Consider the following 17,581-nt stretch of genomic DNA (forward strand, 5'->3'; position numbering starts at 1 on the left):
CACACACACACACACACACACACACACACACACACACACACACACACACACACACACACACACACACACACGGGCACATACGCAAAGCCGTCGTCAGTCTGAAAACGCAAATCCCTCGTCGGAACTCCGGTGAGGTTTGGCTTCGCTTTTCGCAGCAGACAAACCCCTATTTTTCTCATTGATGATTTTTACAGGCAACTTAAAAATTCATCAAAATGGAGGAACGTTGCAGGACTTTGAAAGGGTTGCGTGTGCGTGTGCGTGTGTGGTGTGTGTGCGTGCGCGTGCGCGTGCAATGCCGTTTTTCTGTGTCACTCTTCATGCCGCAACCTCCAGGGTCTGCGGTCCACGCTCGCGTGCACGCATATTATATTTGTATGGTTTCACGCGCGCATACACGCGCACCCCATGCAAACGCACTTATAGACGACAATACGCAATGTAACGTGCAAAGTGCACGTATGTTTCTGCCTGAGTATAATGGATAAATCTGTGCTACTAAGTTATCATAAACACATTGCGTGAGTTTGTGTGTGTGTTGTCACGCAGAGGAACAGAGGTTGACCTCGGGCTAGCACAACTAATTAAAACTGTTACAGGGAAAAACAGGGAGGAAAGCGAGTGGGAGGTGAAGAGAAACAGACCAAGAGATGAGTAGTGTGTGCGTGCGCGCGTGTGTGCGTATTAACTGACTGGTGTGCCACTGTCAGATTTGTTGATTGCTCCCCAATAGGTATTTTGTCTTCAATTGATTGCTTTACCCTTGGTTCTTTTTAGCTATTTTCTGTATTGTCTGTTTGGTTTTGAGCTTCTATCCAATCAAATTTCCACCCCACGTGTGTCACCTTTTGAGAATCCAGTTGCTGAAGCATGTTATTGATTTTTAAAAAATATTCTTTGTTCTTGTTCCCTCATAGTTGTTTCTCTTCCATTGATTGCTCTTGCCTTGGTTGTTTCGCAGTGCTTCCTGAATTGGCCTTTCATCCAATTAGATTTAAGCCTTGTATGTTGCCATGAAAGGAGAAAATGCTGACCTTTTAATGTCGAAAAGTCACACCTGCATTTTATTGTTATTTGATCATGTTTTTAATGTGGCTAGTCACTATACAGTTTTCTACCCATTGATTGGTTGTGCCACTTCCTGTATGTTCTGTTTATCCAATCGAAATTCAGTCCTGTGTGCCAGGAAACTATGCCCCTGAAATTTAAGATGCAGTTAGTAATGCATTATGTTGACTTTTGTTTTCTAATTATTGTAATTTGTGTGTCTGTCATCAAAATTCAGTACATCCGGTGTTTGACCCAATCAGATACCAGCCATGTGTGTCACTAGCCGGAATGAATCTGCCGCTGTCGTTTGCTGCCGCTTTAACCAATCAGATTTGATGCGTGCCGTGACGTCACATATATTGGATTGGACATTCAGGTGAGTTGGCTATCAAACAGGCTAATCAGATACCGGTAGTTAGCGGTTAGCAACCCAGCAAGCAGAAGTGTCTCAGTCTAAAATGAAGTCAGTGAACTTGGATGGAAAACAGGATTACATTTAATCAACAAGCAAGCAGTGGTTTGGGTGAGTTTATTGGTGTTTTATCACAGTAGTTATTTGCTGGACAGAACATGTGGCTTTGTTTAAAAAAAAAAAAAAAGGGGGCTTAGATTAGGTGGCTCGGTTGCAAAAAAGTTCTGTGAAAGGGCACTGAAGCAGAAAGCTGTGGCAGTGGTGTGATGAAACCTCTGGTAACATTCCAAATCAATAGTGGCTGTTGTTGCTATGACGAGGAGCATGCGGAGAGCCGCACGATCGCGAGCACAGTTGACTTTTGTTCTGACAATGGACAGAGAGTGGCAGCAAGGCAGGCTTTTGCTTACAATAAGGTTCTCGTAATGTTAAATCAACAGTGTGATTAGGACCGGATCCCATTTGGCAACACACAGCTTTGGAATGTAGGCTAGCTTTGCTACGGCAACATCACTTATGTAGCAAAATCGTTGCTGTCAGATGAAAACAAAGTATTTGCATCTCTGGTGTAGCTGTTTACGAAAAATGTTTCCATTTTTTTGTTTTGTTTGTTTCGGATAAGGAAAAAAAATTCAATTACGAGATAAGTGCTTTTCATTGGCTAGATGCTAACTGGACAAGTTAATGGTGAAATTATGAATGAAGAGTCACTTTTTTTGAGTAATTTTTTATCATTTCTGACCCTAACTGGAAAATTTTGACTGGAAAACCGTACTTATAAACCTTAACTGTATCTTTAAATCTGAACCCAGGCTTTAAAACTCAATTGAAACCCTTTAGAAACCGTGACCCTGGTTTTAAACCCAAACTGTCTTGAAACCCTACTTGGAAACTCTAGTCCAGGCTTGATACCCTAACCCTAGTTTTAAAACCCAACCCAGGCTTGAAATCCAAAGCACAAACCCTAGTGTGGTCTTGAAATCGTGCTTAGAAACCCAAGCAAGAAAACCCCGCGCCGCTTCGGAGTTCCAACAACAGTGGATACCGAACTTGTGGAGGGGGAAGATGGGTGGGGAGAGGGAAGCCAAGTGAGAAAATTTGAGAAAGCACCAAGCGGAGTGTGAAAATGTGCAAAAGTGTGAACAGGCGACACCGTGACCTCAACCAGAAAACACTTTTGGAAAGTGCATCCGCTGCCTTTATTATTTCATTTTCCTCTCATTGCTGTTTTTTGTTTTTCTTCTGGAGGACACACAAGAAGCGTGCAGGACGTCAATGTTTTATTAATGCTGCCACAAATACACAATCAATGTATCCTTTTATATAATTCATCGCTGGCTTTAAATATTTCACTGTCAACAAGCCAATTAGCTTCACATGTGTGTCAGGGTTTTTATTTTTTATTTTTTGGTGTGTGGGGACGCTGGGGGGTAAGATCTGAGATTGATGTTTGATCTGCTCCTTGTCCCACTTCTACTGAGTAAGCCCCCGCCTCAACCCAAAAGAGACCAGAGAAGGAAGGCGGGTGAGCGTGTGCGCTTTTTTTTTTTTGCATGGGTGCGTGCGTGCGTGCGTGCGTGAGACATAGCAATTGAACCTCAAAGAGGCAAAACAGATAAACAGATAAACAGACGGATGAAATACTCAAAGTGACAGCTCGAGGGGGAAGAGGGGGAGGGGCTACCAGGAGCTTGACAGCCGGGCTGCAACCATTTGGGCAAGTGATGATCTATATTTGTGACGTATTTTTATATATACTTGTGAAAAATCATAGATATATATTTTTTACATGTTTTAGGTTTGGTATATTTCAAATATTTTGTATTTACAATCGGTATTTAATTATTTGTATATTTTAAGATTATTTAATATGTATTTCAATATTTGTATTTGAAAACATTTGAATCTTCAGTTTAGATTTTTATATATTTTGTATGAATTTGCATCTTCATACTCTTTTTTTTGTATTTCATTTTGCGTTGTGTATTTCTTGTGTTTTACATTTTACAATGATTTTATTTTGTATTCTTCTGATGTATTTTTTTTAATCATTTAATTTTTTTGAAATATAATATTCGAGTTCATCCTTAACGATGAGTTAAAAGTAACTTTATGGTATCTTCTCCGACATTTTATATTTTTACAATTTAATATTGATTTAATCTTTGTACGGCTGCTTTGATTTATCGCGCATAAAATCTGGACTTGTGTGCGGTTTAATTCCGCACAAGAAGGTGACGTCTGGACCAGAGCGAGCTGGCTAACAGATAGCTATAAAGGAAGCAGATTGTCCCAGCCAGTGAGTACACTCTCGAAACTGCCGGGTCAAAAAAAACAAAAAAAACACATTTTGCTCAAAACAATCCTGAAAGTGGACCCCTACTTGACCAAAGTAGGGGTCAGTCCATTTATTTTTTTTTTTTATTGACCAAAATTGGGTTACTTTTAAGTTTAACTGTGTATTTATTACGTACAGAGTGGCAAGGGCTCTCGGTTAAAGTAAGCCATTAAAATGCTACGTAATAATAAAAATATGTCAGGAGGCAGAAATGGCACCCAAAACGGACCATCGTACTCTCCAATGTAAGTGATAGTTTTCAAAGAGGTGAATTTGGGCACGGTACAATGTGGCTAACGTGCTACATAAGTGCACACCATTTTAATCCAAATGCGTATGGCACGTTTTCCAATTTTGAAAATTGTAAGCCGTAACCATTTGATCCCCTTTGGATTGTATTTGTTACTGTCAACAAAAAATTGCGAATCAGTCTACCTGTAGTCTACATGAAATCCCGTTAGTTACTTTGCTTTTTCATACATATGGACAGGAGTGACCGCTCTGTTGATGTAGTTGTTCACTGTTGAGGCGCATGTCATCAACTGCGAGGATCTTGTCTAACCCTCGCTGCTTATTTCCACCTTTTTAGCGCTGAGAGATGATAGAAAAAAAAAAGATATAGATCTTTGCGAAGGTGGAAGATGAAAGCCAACTACTATGAGCCGCTTAGAAGAATCACTACTAATGCATTCCCCGATTTCCCTCTGTAGAACAAAAAGCGCTTCCGTCGTCACGCTTGAACAAGTCGCACATTAGAAATCAATTCTTGGAACGCCCGCGTGTGGAATCAATCCGTTTCTCGGGCCCGCTGGAGCCGCGGCTAATTTGCATGCGCCGCAGCCCGCTCCTGTTTCAAAAATTCCCTTTACATTCCCCTGCGCTTCCCGCGGCGAATTTGCGACGTTTTCCTCTACACGGCGGCTGCCAAAAAAGCGACTTGGCGGGCCAGAAAACATTCAACATTCATCGTGTTTCCCTCTGATGTCGGCACAAGATACCTCAGCGGCGCTTTGAACATCTCATCTTTACATCGAGAGAGACGTTTGCTTTCAACTGTCAGGTCGCCGCGTTTTATGTTCAGTTCTGCGCTGTAGCTTTTAGATTGGCAACGCGGAGTTCCTTTTGAAAGGAAGTCTTCGTTTTCCCACTTAATCGCTGCTTCGAGAGTCGCACGCTGATATTCTAGAGCAGTAACGAAACCTGTCGATCGGTTTTAATTAGATTTTTAATTAGAATTTTGTTGTTGTTGTTGTAATTGTGTTTGGCATCATTTGGAATAGGCTCCAGATCACCTGTCACTCTAATGAGGGCATTCCGCATGGAAAATGGATGGCTGGATATGGAGGTGTGAATCCAGATATTACTAGCTGGGTTTACACGGAGCCCTGTATTTTGATTTGAATGAATCTGAATGACCCAACGGAATGAAAATGCTCCATGAAAACACCTTAGTCGGAATCAAAAGGCCGAATCGGAATGGAATTTCACTCAGATTCAGAGGGGTGGTAAATTGAGCGTCATGTCAACTTTTCAAACACAATAGCCAAGCTGCGTTCGGTCTGCGCAGTCGTCTGTCTTCACGTAAATGACGTGCCCAATTCCGGTCCTCGAGAGCTCCTACTCGGCCTGTAGTAGATGTCTCCATTCTCTCACACACCCAATTTAAATGATCAGCAAGCTTTGCAATAGCTTGATAATGATCATTTGAATCAGATGTGTTGGCAGACGGAGACATCTAAAATGGACTGGATAGGGGCTGTCGATGACCCGTGTTGGAGACCCCTGTCCTTGATATTCAAAGTTTTTTTTTTCCCCCCTTCAGCAACATTGTAGATGGATTATCTTGTAATATGTGTATTGTTGCTGCATGGCGTATTATCCATACCACTGGCAAAATATCACTTTCTCTTCAAATGAAAGCAAAATGTTCAATAAAGTGCAGCCTTTAGATGTTAAAATGACTGGATTAAAAGAATGTATTTAGTTGATATCTTTGGTCTCTTAATTGATCACATATTCCCAATTGTGCTGTCTGCAAAGTCTTTAGTAACCGTTTAATGCAGCCGTGCTAGTGTCTTCAAATTGAAATAATTACTTTTATTGCCATCCACGGGCAACGTTTACACGGTGCCGAAAGCCCACTGGATGGGTCTAGTTTTTATGCTTTGCATTTATTGAAATCGTTGTTTTGCCTTTTTTTTTTTTTTTAAATCTTCACAAAAATGGCCATTATGGGAGAGATCCGAAAACCAAACCAATTCTGTGGTGCTGCTGTAGCGATTGACACGTAACAGCGTTCAATGCTGGCCAGTCACAGTACAGGAAGAGAGATGACTGACAATCGTCCGTGAAAGTGAAAATTTGTGGTTCTAGTAGTACTCCAGCCTTGCAGACGGCCTATTTTACTTTATTATGCACAGCCGTGACATCACGTCATCTTGAGTACACGTCTCCATGCATGAAATGAGCTGATCGAGGAGTGTCGCCTCATATCACCAAAATATTTCAACCTCCTCCCGCCTCGCTCCTCTGTCGATATGAGATAAGATGAGCCCCTACACACGGCAACATATTTACTTCCCGAACCACTGTACCACATTAAGTAGTTTTTATGGCGCATGCCGCTCAATGTCCTGCTTCGTGTGCATGCTTGTCACATCACGAACACGTAATGAATACATAAAAAGATCGGATTTGAGAAGAAAAAAAAATCTGAATTGGGCATCATGCCCTGCAATGTGAACGTAGCCTAATATTGCTTTGGTCATTTTAAAGGCATTATTTGTCGCAAGAAAATAATTAATTAATTAATAAGAGGAAAATCTTTAAAAATAATGCTTAAAAAATATTAATTTGCAAAATTATATCAAATCTTGCAATATTTGCAATATTTTCAATGTTGCCAATGATGACCAAATGTTGGGGTTGTTGTTTCGTTGGCACCTGTTGGTGTTCCTGTTTTATTTTTGTTTTTTGTTTTTTTTTTTGTTATTTTCCCCTTATGAGCAGCCACTTGAAGAAAACAGAAAAGCAGTCTCTCCATCCCGCCGGCCTGTCTGTCTTTTTTGTTTGTCGCTCTGCTGTCCATTTGGATTTGTTTCCGGGCTGTGCTTGCATGCCTCAGTTCAGCCCCCTCCCTCCCCCTCACAGAACAACGGTGCTCTATTTGCGCTCATCCTTTTTCAGTCTGTAGGCATGTCAATCACTCACTCTGTGTGTGTGTGTGTGTGTGTGTGTGTGTGTGTGTGTGTGTGTGTGTGTGTGTGTGTGTGATGTTAGTGCAAAAGGTGGAAATAGTGTTGCGCAGCACATCCAGGCAAAGCTCCAAGCTCCTCACGGCTGCTGATGTCTGCCTCAGTAGTAAACAAATACGTCAACACAATCGCCGCCCCCCCCCAAATAAAATTTAAAAAGTGAAAGTAGTCCCATGTAGTCGGGAAGAGATATGCAGCAGTCATACGGCAAAACCACTGGGATATTCTGGGAAAAACTAGTACACATGGAAAAAAAACAAAATCATTTTTATTTTATGTAGATATAAAGGTTCATGGGTGGCCCGGTGGGCGACTGGTATAAGCACATCAGCCTGCAGTACAGAGGTGCAGGGTTTGATAACAGCTCCGGCCTTTCTGTGTGGAGTTTGCATGTTCTCCCCGTGCCTGCGTGTGTTTTCTCCGGGTACTCCGGTTTCCTCCCACATTCCAAAAACATGCACGGCGGGTTAATGGAACACTCTAAATTGTCTCGAGGTGTGAGTGTGCGTGCGAATGGTTGTTTATCTGTGTGTGCCCGCTGATTGGCTGGCAATCAGTTCAGGGTGTCCCCCGCCTACTGCCCGAAGACAGCTGGGATAGGCTCTAGCACGCCCCAAAACCCTTGTGAGGAAAAGCGGATCAGATGATGGATGGATGGATTAGGCAAAAATCAGACGAAACAGTGCCATTGTTAGACGGTAAACTTTGCTCTCACCACGAGCAACTTGACATCCATCCACTCATCCCATCTCCCAACATTTCATGTCTGACTCTCCACTACTTCTAAGTTTTGTTCGCTGAGCTTTTTTTTTTTTCTTTCATTTTTTCATTTATTCCCTCTGGAATCTCATCATCTGGTTCCGCCTGAGCAGAGCACTCACATCGCCGATTCTTATTGAAGAGGAAGTAACGGTGCGGCGGTCGCTGCTGACTGAGCGTGGCGCTTATTTGGATAATGACTCATCTGCTTGCACGGCGGGCCAGGTCGCGCTCGGTGGATGTGGCTAATGATGGGGATGCCGCATTGTCTGCGAATATGCACACCCGCGCGCACGCACTCTCTCTCTCACACACACAAACACACACACACACACACACACACACACACACACACACACACACACACTTTAATCAATGCTGCTTTTCCTCTTGAAATGGTTGGCAGTCCTCTCTGTCATGTCTCCTCCTGGCCTACACTTGGTGGATTATTTCTGGTCCTTTTGTTTTTTCGAGATGGTGGTTTGATCATGTATAGCACGCGAGAGAAGCCGTTGCATATGTTATATAACATGAACGTTGTGAAGTGAGTGTGGATTGTTCGGTCATTCTGCTTATTTTTAATTGTACATGGTGGCAACCCTAGTTTGAGTAGCACTGTAGTAATGACGTGTCGTGTATGGGAGCCGAGCATGGCGTGGACTTTTTTTTTTTTACTTTGTGGATGGTTCCGAGTCACTGTGTGTATTTGTTTTGTGAATAACAAGAGGGGCTATCACATAGACTACATGACATGTACAATGAGGGCGCCCATGTGATTCAAGGCTGCAGTGGACGTGTTTGACTTTGTGGATTAATTCTAGTCGTTCTGTGTCTTTTTTTGTTCAGGAGTGGATTTTTTTTTCTAATTATTTTGTTTATTCTTACTGTGCATGACGGTGTTATCATGAACGTCTGGCAAGGGGATCAATGACACTTATGTTCTCTCAACCTGGCAAATTGTGCTGTGTACTTTTTTGACTTTATTTCCTGTCAATGTGTTATTTCTATGTTATTGGGTGGTGGTTATAAATAAATGGCAAGACAAGCCATCGCACTCGCTGCGCATGTTACTGAGCATGCTGTGGCCTTTTTTTGCCTTTGTGGATTATTTTGAGTTGCTGTGTTTTTTTTGTGCAGCGTAGCACTTAAATCATGATTAACTGGCGATAGGTGCCATCACATTAATTTATGAGTACATTGCAGATACTTGGTTGTGATTGAGTCGTCTGTGGTGGTTTTTATCAAGAGCTGGCAAGGGACAGACTTGCCATAATTTTTACTCTATGGATTATTTCTAGCTGTTCTGTTTATTTCTGTTGGGCACTGATGACATTATGACATGTACATTGGATGTGCCAATTTGAGACGGAGTACGTTGTGGAAATTTTTTGACTTTGAGGATGATTTATACTGTGCAACGTGTTGCTTTTATCATAAGAGTTGGCAAGAGGAGCAATCAATTTAATTATGATTAAATTAGTTTGTACTTTGTGGCTCGGCATGCCATGGATAGTTTGTCTATTGTGGTTTATTTCCACTGTTCAACATAACGGCTTTATCCAGAGTATTTTTTTTTTTTACTTTATTTGTTTGAATGAGGAAATAAATAATCCAAAACATAGCCATTGTAATCCAAACATTGCCAAAGCAAGTAGGCTTTATCCTTAGCATAGCTCTCGAATCTAGCCAGCATTCATATCATAGCATTAGCTTTTTGGTTAAAAGTGGCATAGCATTGTTTTACGGACAAGTACTTTTAAACGACTGGGAATGAGCACATAGCTTTATTAGGAAACCTGGAATTATGTCTGGGTTTGACACAAAAATGTCCACAAAAAATCTGCGACAGATGCGCGCATGTCGACACACACACACACACACACACACACACACACACACACACACACACACACACACACACTACTCTACGCTAGGTCTCATTTTTTATCGACCAACTGCTCATGCGCCAAAAAGACAACCACACACACACACACACACACACACACACACACACACACACACACACGGGCTTTGTGCTCATTGGGTGATGCTAACGCTATCAGACGTGTACAGCGTGCTCTAACGACAAAGGAGAGGCAAGGTTGGGGGTTGGGGGCGTGCATGTGAGTGTGTGTGAGTGTGTGCACGTGCATACACGTGTGCGCACTTAGCGCTCTTAAAAAGCAATTAAGAGCCAGCAGCAGTAGCCGATGAAGGAGAAAGAGAAGAAGAAGAAGAGGAGGAGGAAGAAGAAGAGGTGAATTAAACATCAGCGCCACCAGATGGAAAGAACTCGGACGGGAAAGAGAGAGAGATGATGAATAATTGAAGCCGTCGTACAAAGAAATAAAAGTGAAATAAAAGATTAGATGAAATGTAAGAAAGCGCAAGTCAATTACACACAAGGCTGCAGGGAGTGTGTGTGTGTGTGTGTGTGTGTGTGTGTGTGTGTGTGTGTGTGTGTGTGTGTGATACTACACACCACAGTTTTTGTGTGAGCCACAAAGCTGACTGGCTCATGATTGGTTGCTTGTGTTGTGCAATGAAGGCCTTGTGTGCGTGTGCTTGTGTTTATTGTGCCGAGGGAAATTGATTGATGTTTCTGTGTGTCTGTGTTTGTTAAATGCCCCTGGTTGAGGTTTTTGTTGTGAGCGCGTGTGATTTGCACTCAGCGCTCAGTTTGCCCACCGTCTCCTCGGCGATTGGCGTCACGCTGCTGCGCCGCGCCGCTCGAAGGGAAATGAAAGCGGTGGCCAGGGGACACCGGGAAATCAACAAAGAGCCAGTCTGTATGCACATCCGTGGGATTTAGGTGTGTGTGCATGTCTGTGTGTGTGTGTACATTTGTCTGTGGACTACGTCGGTTGTCTCTGTGTAGCATGTGTGCGGCATGAATGTCTAGTACCTACATGAGCATGTTGTATGTATGTTTGTGCAGTATGTATGGTTGTGTAGGAAAATCAATAGGTCTCGAGGGCAATGCTTTCTGAAATGGGTCATTCAAAGAAATCAATAGTGTTCTTGCTGTGACATCCGGATAGAATGTTTTGGACGGTTGAATGCCATCGGACGGTGAATTTGAAGTTGCCACGAAGCCCTCCCCTCCATCTTGTATACTTCAAAATCAGTTTTCACACCGATACCAGTCCGATTATTAACTATTGACTGCACATCGAAACAGAGTATCGATACCGCACGGACTTTTCATCCGTCACTTTTCAATGAACACAGACTCCGCCTACCAACACTATCCAAAAAAAGAAAAAAAAAACTGTCCCAAAGCAGTCTGCATGTGTTCATCCACATGATGGTAAACGCGGTGTTCGCCACTCTCAGCTGACCCGGTTCCTGTTTGAAGCATCCTGATGTGTTTCCTCCCTCACTTGTGAGTGTTGGTCTCAACAGCGACCAGGCTCCAGCCGATGAGTCAGCGGCACTCTCATGCGAGACCCGACAAACGTGACTCACGAAGCTCACTTTTGTGATCGCACGCCCAAACACACTCGCTGGACAAATACCCACTGCTTTTGTATGTTATCCCCTGAAATGTTGATGTTTGATTGACCTTCTTATTTTAGTCAGGGGTTGCCACACACCCATGACAGTGCCATGTAAACTTTCTTAAATGTTGATACGTAATTTTAAAATAAAATGAACTGCACTTGGTTGCTCATATCTTCATATGTTTCACCGAGAGGTGTACTCACTTTTGTTGCCTGCCGTTTGGACATTAACTCTTTCCATGCCAGCCATTAAAATGAGAGAGAGAGAGCGAGAGAGAGAGCTAGCTAGCTAGCTAGCTAGCTTATGAGTGCCAGCCGATTTAGATTCTGGCTGATCTTTGCGTGTCAGCCTTGTGTTCTAAACGTCACTCCTGTTTGGCGATTCCAAAGATAAAAAAAATCATGTGTGTACACACACACACACACACACACACACACACACACACACACACACACACACACACGCACACCTTATGTGTGTCCTGAACACAACAACGAGCCTTCTCGCTCATGTCAATGAGCCGCACCGTAAGCGTGTCTCCAATAACAACACTGAAAATGATTACCAAAAAAAGTCAATCATTGTAACATGTGCAAATGAAAAAAAAAAGACTCAATAACAGCAGACACAGTATGCTTTGGCTCTGAACAACATAACATGAGTCAACAGTTCTTAACTTTGAGTTGCTTTCATTTCTTTCTCAGGGCATTGAATCGATGGGAACCGGACTGCTGTGGTTGTCTTCGAAAACGTTTTGCCTCTCATCTGAGAGGGCGTCATCAGTTTAAGCACCAAGGCTTGGTACTGCTTAATACTGCACCAGCCTTAGTTATTTATTACACATGCTACTTTATTGTTCTCACACCCACTTCGGAAATGACACGCGCACTACAATCCTTTGTGGAAATGCACACAGTGTTCTTGCAGCAATCCTTTTTAACTCGGCACAAACTAGGACGGTGTCGTGGCAGACCTCAGCCAAGGCCGAAGCATCCTAATTTGGAACATTCCGATACCTGGGTTGTCAGAGCGCAAGAGGAGGCAAGCAGAAATGAGGAAGGATGTTGTAAATAAGAGAGAGTAAAGCACCCAGGAGGGGAAATCACCAGGGAATGCTGATGGTGGAGAATGCCGACGAGTGCGTGCCTGTGTGTGTGTGTGTGTGTGTGTGTGTGTGTGTGTGTGTGTGTGTGTGTGTGTGTGTGTTGCGGGAGGGAGGACAAGGAGGGCGGTGGTGTATCCCGTAGGGTTAATTACATCTCTGTTCTCTGTCAGTACAATTCTCCCATCTACAATCTGAGCCGCCGCCGCTGCAGGCTGACAGGACACACGCACGCACCCACGCACACACACACAAACACGAGCGCATGCACACACACATTTCCCCGGCCCTGTAATATCCATAAATTATCTAAAAATGACGTTATGGTTCAACCTTGAATATTTGCATAAATTCAAAGTCTTTGTCTTTAATAGTATTGCGTTATAATGATTAATTTCCATAAAGCCATGACTCAAAGCCAGTTTCACCTAGCAACATGAAATTTGGGAGTAGGCCCACAAAAAAGTCTCAAGAAGCCATACCAGAAAAGACAAAGGGAGTCAACCAAGTATGTTGCCTCAAGTCAGCCATTTTAGTCATTTTTGGTCATTTCCAGGAGTCTATCTAAGGCTGTTCTCAAGACCTTGTTTCATACAAGAATATGAAATTTGGTAGGTACATTTATTTTAAGTAGACCCACAAAAAAAGCACAGGAAGCTTTGGCCGTAAAAATATGGAAAGTCACACAGTTTGGCTCAAAGGGGCCATTTTCAGGTCATTTTGCTCATTTTCATTGGTCCATCAAAAGTCATACTCGAAACGAGTGTCACATAAGAACATATCGTTTGGTAAGGATGTCTATCATGAGTAAAACCACAACAAAAAAAAAATTGCAAGAACTGATGTCAGAAAAGACACAGGAAATCTGCTATTTTTGCTCCGATTGGATATTTTAAGATCATGTTTGCCATTTCCATGGGTCTTCCTAAAGCTCTGCTTCCAACAGTTAACAGCATTAAACTTTATCTTATCCCAAGAGACCCACAAAAAAGTCTAAACTAGCTGTGTCCAAAGAGCCACAGGAAGTCTGCCATGTTGTTTTTTAGATGCCATTTTAGGCTTATTTTAGGATATTTTGGTGGTCCTACAACCACAAACTTCCTAGAGATTTTGCATGATTGCTACCAAATGATCATTTCTCATATAAGACAGACGTGCAACAAAGTTGTATTTTTTTCATCAGTGCGTGTGGTTGGAGCAAAACAAGTCCCAAAAATCAATACCCGAAAATACACAGGAAGTCTGAAAGTTTGGCTTGAAAGAAAACTATTAAGCTAATTTTGTTCCCTTAAAGAGTTTCTTCGGAAGCTCTTCGAGCTTTGATCCAATTCCTACCGCATTCGACGGAGTCCACAAAAGCAAAAGGCATCAAACATCCAAGTCGTACAGTTGCGCAATCCCGCCTCGATGGTTTTCCGCCGTCTCTCCCTTGTTTGCACCTCGCCGCTGCAGGGCCGCCGCCGCTCACCTCATTAGCTGCTGCCGTCGCCTTCATTAGCTAATGGGATTGTTTTAAAGCGGGATCCGAGAACAGAAGAGCCCTTGGGAAGACAAACACCCAAACTTTTGTGTGCCGCCGTGGAATCACTTTGTGGCTCGCTTTGTACTGCGAATTACTTACAGCTTTGTGTGTGTGTGTGTGTGTGTGTGTGTGTGTGTGTGTGTGTGTGTGTGTGTGTGTGTGTGTGTGTGTGTGTGTGAGTGAATGTCTGGGAATGCAGGTTGGCGGTTGGGTAATGTGCACATGGACGTGAGTGTGTAGGGGAATGAATGAGTGTGTGTGTGTGTGTGTGTGTGTGTGTGTGTGTGTGTGTGTGTGTGTGTGTGTGTGTGTGTGTGTGTGTGCGCGCGCGCACGCACACGCGCGTGAGTTTGTGACAGTGCGTCTACATGTGTGTTTTTGTGTGTGGGAGAGGAGAGGATGGGTGGTGTATGGCGTAGTGTGTGTGTGTGTGTGTGTGTGTGTGTGTGTGTGTGTGTGTGTGTGTACCTAGGAGTGTGTGCTTGTGTTTGTGGCGGATGAGTGAGTGCAGTGTGTATGGGGAAGTGTTTGTGCATGTGTGTGTATGTGTGTGTGTGTGTGTGAAGGGGTGGGTGTTTGGGAAGTGTGAGTGTGTGTATATAAAAAGCCTTCTCTTAATTAGCTTGCAAGACTTGCTTTGAGAATATGAAACATCACCTGATGATGCAAACAACTGCAAACTGTCGCCTCCACACCTGACACCGTGTGTGCGTGTGTGCGTGTGTGACTACACTTGTAGTCTTTTCACGCCGCGCGTTTTTAGCGCGGCGCTGCGGTAGCCAAAAGGCTTATTTTGCCGGGGGAAATGCGAGCGTGTAAGCAGAATCCTTTGTACTGTGTGATGGGGGTTGGAGGAAAAAAAAGAGCAGCTCTGCAGTGATGTTCTCGCAACACAAAAAAACCCGCCTGCATTCTCGCATATATATAAACACACACACACTCAAGTACCAGTGAAATCTGCCGAGAGACCTTGAAAAGTTGAGAAGAAACAACAAACGGATGACAGGAATGCAAATGAGTCTTGTTTCAAAGAGTATATATGCCACAAACTAAAGTATTAGGCTTAGCTTATGTTGTTAGCTTTAGCCAGTTAGCAAGAGCACAGCAGAAATTGTCATTAGAGAGGGCCAAAATCGTACAGGATTGCACCGGTCTGAATGTAAAATTCATTCCAAATGGTGTGACTAATGTTGCTCCTGTGTTTAGCGACTTGTCATTGAAAATAAGAGATAAGTGCTCTCATTTATGTTGTTAAAAAGGGCAATGAAAAACAGAATGCACTCGATCTCATTCAAGACAGCTCTGTGATGTTTCGTGCTTCTATTTCCAAATGTAATTGATCTCAATGGGTCGGTTTTCCTACCTGGAAACACGCAGTGCTGAAATCTGATTGGATACAAGCTCTTGTGCTATCGCTACGCTACAAAGAAGCAAGAAAATCGACTGTTGGGCTCAATCAGTTATTCTGGTGTTATGTACTTCACATGCATCAAATCCAAACTTGATTTCGGACACTTGGACTCACAGGACGCCATTGTGTCTGTTTGTTTTTGCAGCGCAGTGCGTTCGCTTTTCCCAGGAGCCGGCCGATCAATCTGTGGTCCTGGGTGAGCGAGTGGTCCTCTCCTGCGTGGTCTTCAACTACAGCGGCATCGTCCAGTGGACCAAAGATGGCCTGGCGCTCGGCGTCGGGGAGGGCCTTCGAGGTCAGGGGTTAAAAGTTTGGATTTTTAAGGGAACTACAAGGAGTCTTAATTAATTGTATGAGGCTATATATATTTTTTATCAGATTTTTGGAGTAAAAAGGATCAAATGACAATCAAGTAAAAAGGCGAGAATCTAAAAGCATGACAATAACAAGAAGAGTTATAAAAATCTATGTAAAATATTCAAAAGTTAGGTTAAAATACTATTTCTATAACTAATTATGATAATTGATTAAAACATCTTATCAATATGAAGTAGAAATATAAATATACTAACCTTCACATAATAAAATGTAAATAAATATAAAATGTTAGCAGCAATTATAACAAATATGAGTAGTAAAAATGGTATCAAGAACATATTACACTTTTATATTTTTGTCAAAATATTGTAAATAGAATGAAATGAATGATTTCTACTGATAAGAATTAAATTGCAATTGAAAAGTTATGAATAAATAAATCACATTATTATTATTGTTAGCGATCACAATTTTAACATATTTTTTTCCTTAGTGCACAGATGTGTCTCTCTTGTGGCCCAGGGGCCACATCCAGCTCGCCACATTGGCCTGTCAAAGAAAATTATGTGCACCGACTAAAAGAGCAAAATTACAATTTGATTTCGCGTTTGTAAACCCTGAGATATTGCAAGCGTTTTTTGTTCCCAGTCCCCCTTTGAAAATGCAACTACCGGTATATTTAAACTAATCGTTTTTACTGGCCTCTTGATTTCAGTTCTTCATCAAGTTGGTGTGTATATCGCTGACGCCGGACCAAAACCTCATGTCACAGTTTAGGACATTGTATATATTTTTTCACAAATCTATATTATTGGTCAGTGCACATGTGTGAGTGTTATATTTGCTTGGTGAGTCTGACTTGTTTTTGTAAATGTTTGTTTTTTTTTTCATTACTTGACAAGGTCCAATGAGCCCAATGAATTATGTCAAAAAACAAATGAGCCATTTTCTAAAAAAATATTATTATTGCTAATTTAGTTTAATTATTTGCAGTTTGCCCAGCTTCCCCACACTCGTCTGCTTCCCGCTCCATTTCACCTCATGCTGTCGCCGCCACTAGCCTCCAAGCTAAAAGGAAAATGACCAGCGTTCCGACTTTACATCGCTTCGCCTTGGCGGAGTTTTTCTCGTTGTCTTTACGAGCGGCGATTAACGTCGCCGCCACACTTGAAGAATGGACGCTCTCTCGTACTTGCTCTCTGTCTTTGCGGCTTTTTATTGTCCGAGGCGAGCGCGGCAGCATCTGCAGTCGCCGCCAGAATCTCAATAAAAAGTTATTAAATGTCAAGTGCCGTGGCTTAATGGCGGCTTTATAATCACTTTAGCGTCTCCCGCGGACAAAATGTCTGCTGTTTATTAATTGTGGCGGAAGAGAACGAACCTCAGAGCGTTTGTGCAAAGCTTTTCGCCTTTTATTGGCCCACGAGCCAGCCGCACTTGATAGTTTTAACTGTGAGGCCTTCAAAATGGTAGGCTCACTCACAAAGTGGCAGGAGAATCACGTGACTTACACCAGCCAATCGGTATTAGGAAAGTGAATCACGACGATTTTAAAAGAATCATCAAAGATGAGATACAATCAATATTATTGTGTGGATTCTAATACAAGAGTAGTTTAATGGTGTGCAATAAAATGGCATTTGACATAAAATGCAAATTTATAAGACATGGACAAGGTTAAATATAATAACTGGAATGTGCATGGAAAATAATAAAAATTTTAAAAAAATCACAGTTTAAACAAAATATTTGAATATCAGCAAAAGAACAAAAAAGTGTAACAAAAACAAAATACAATTTCAATATTATATAAATATCTATAAATATTTAAATAATATTAAACCACAATTGCCCTGTGATTGGCTAGCAACCGGTTCAGGGTGTCCCCCGCCTACTGCCCGAAGACAGCTG

General features: G+C 42.3%; 1 protein-coding gene across 3 annotated transcripts in view; it reads left to right on the top strand.

Moving 5' to 3' along the window:
- The window catches only part of kirrel1b (kirre like nephrin family adhesion molecule 1b), a 67,144-nt gene that overhangs the window by 31,577 nt on the left and 17,986 nt on the right, over positions 1–17,581 (top strand). For 2 of the 3 annotated variants that reach the window (XM_019892963.1, XM_019892965.1), the window contains exon 2: positions 15,498–15,647. In XM_019892963.1, coding sequence (XP_019748522.1) covers positions 15,498–15,647 — 150 coding nt within the window. Of the gene's footprint in view, positions 1–1,447; positions 1,574–15,497; positions 15,648–17,581 lie in introns of those variants that run through there. The other variant, XM_019892964.1, reaches the window with a different exon arrangement.

The sequence above is a fragment of the Hippocampus comes genome, unplaced genomic scaffold (genome assembly GCF_001891065.2).
Source record: "Hippocampus comes isolate QL1 unplaced genomic scaffold, H_comes_QL1_v1.1 scaffold255, whole genome shotgun sequence".
Lineage (NCBI taxonomy): Eukaryota > Metazoa > Chordata > Actinopteri > Syngnathiformes > Syngnathidae > Hippocampus > Hippocampus comes.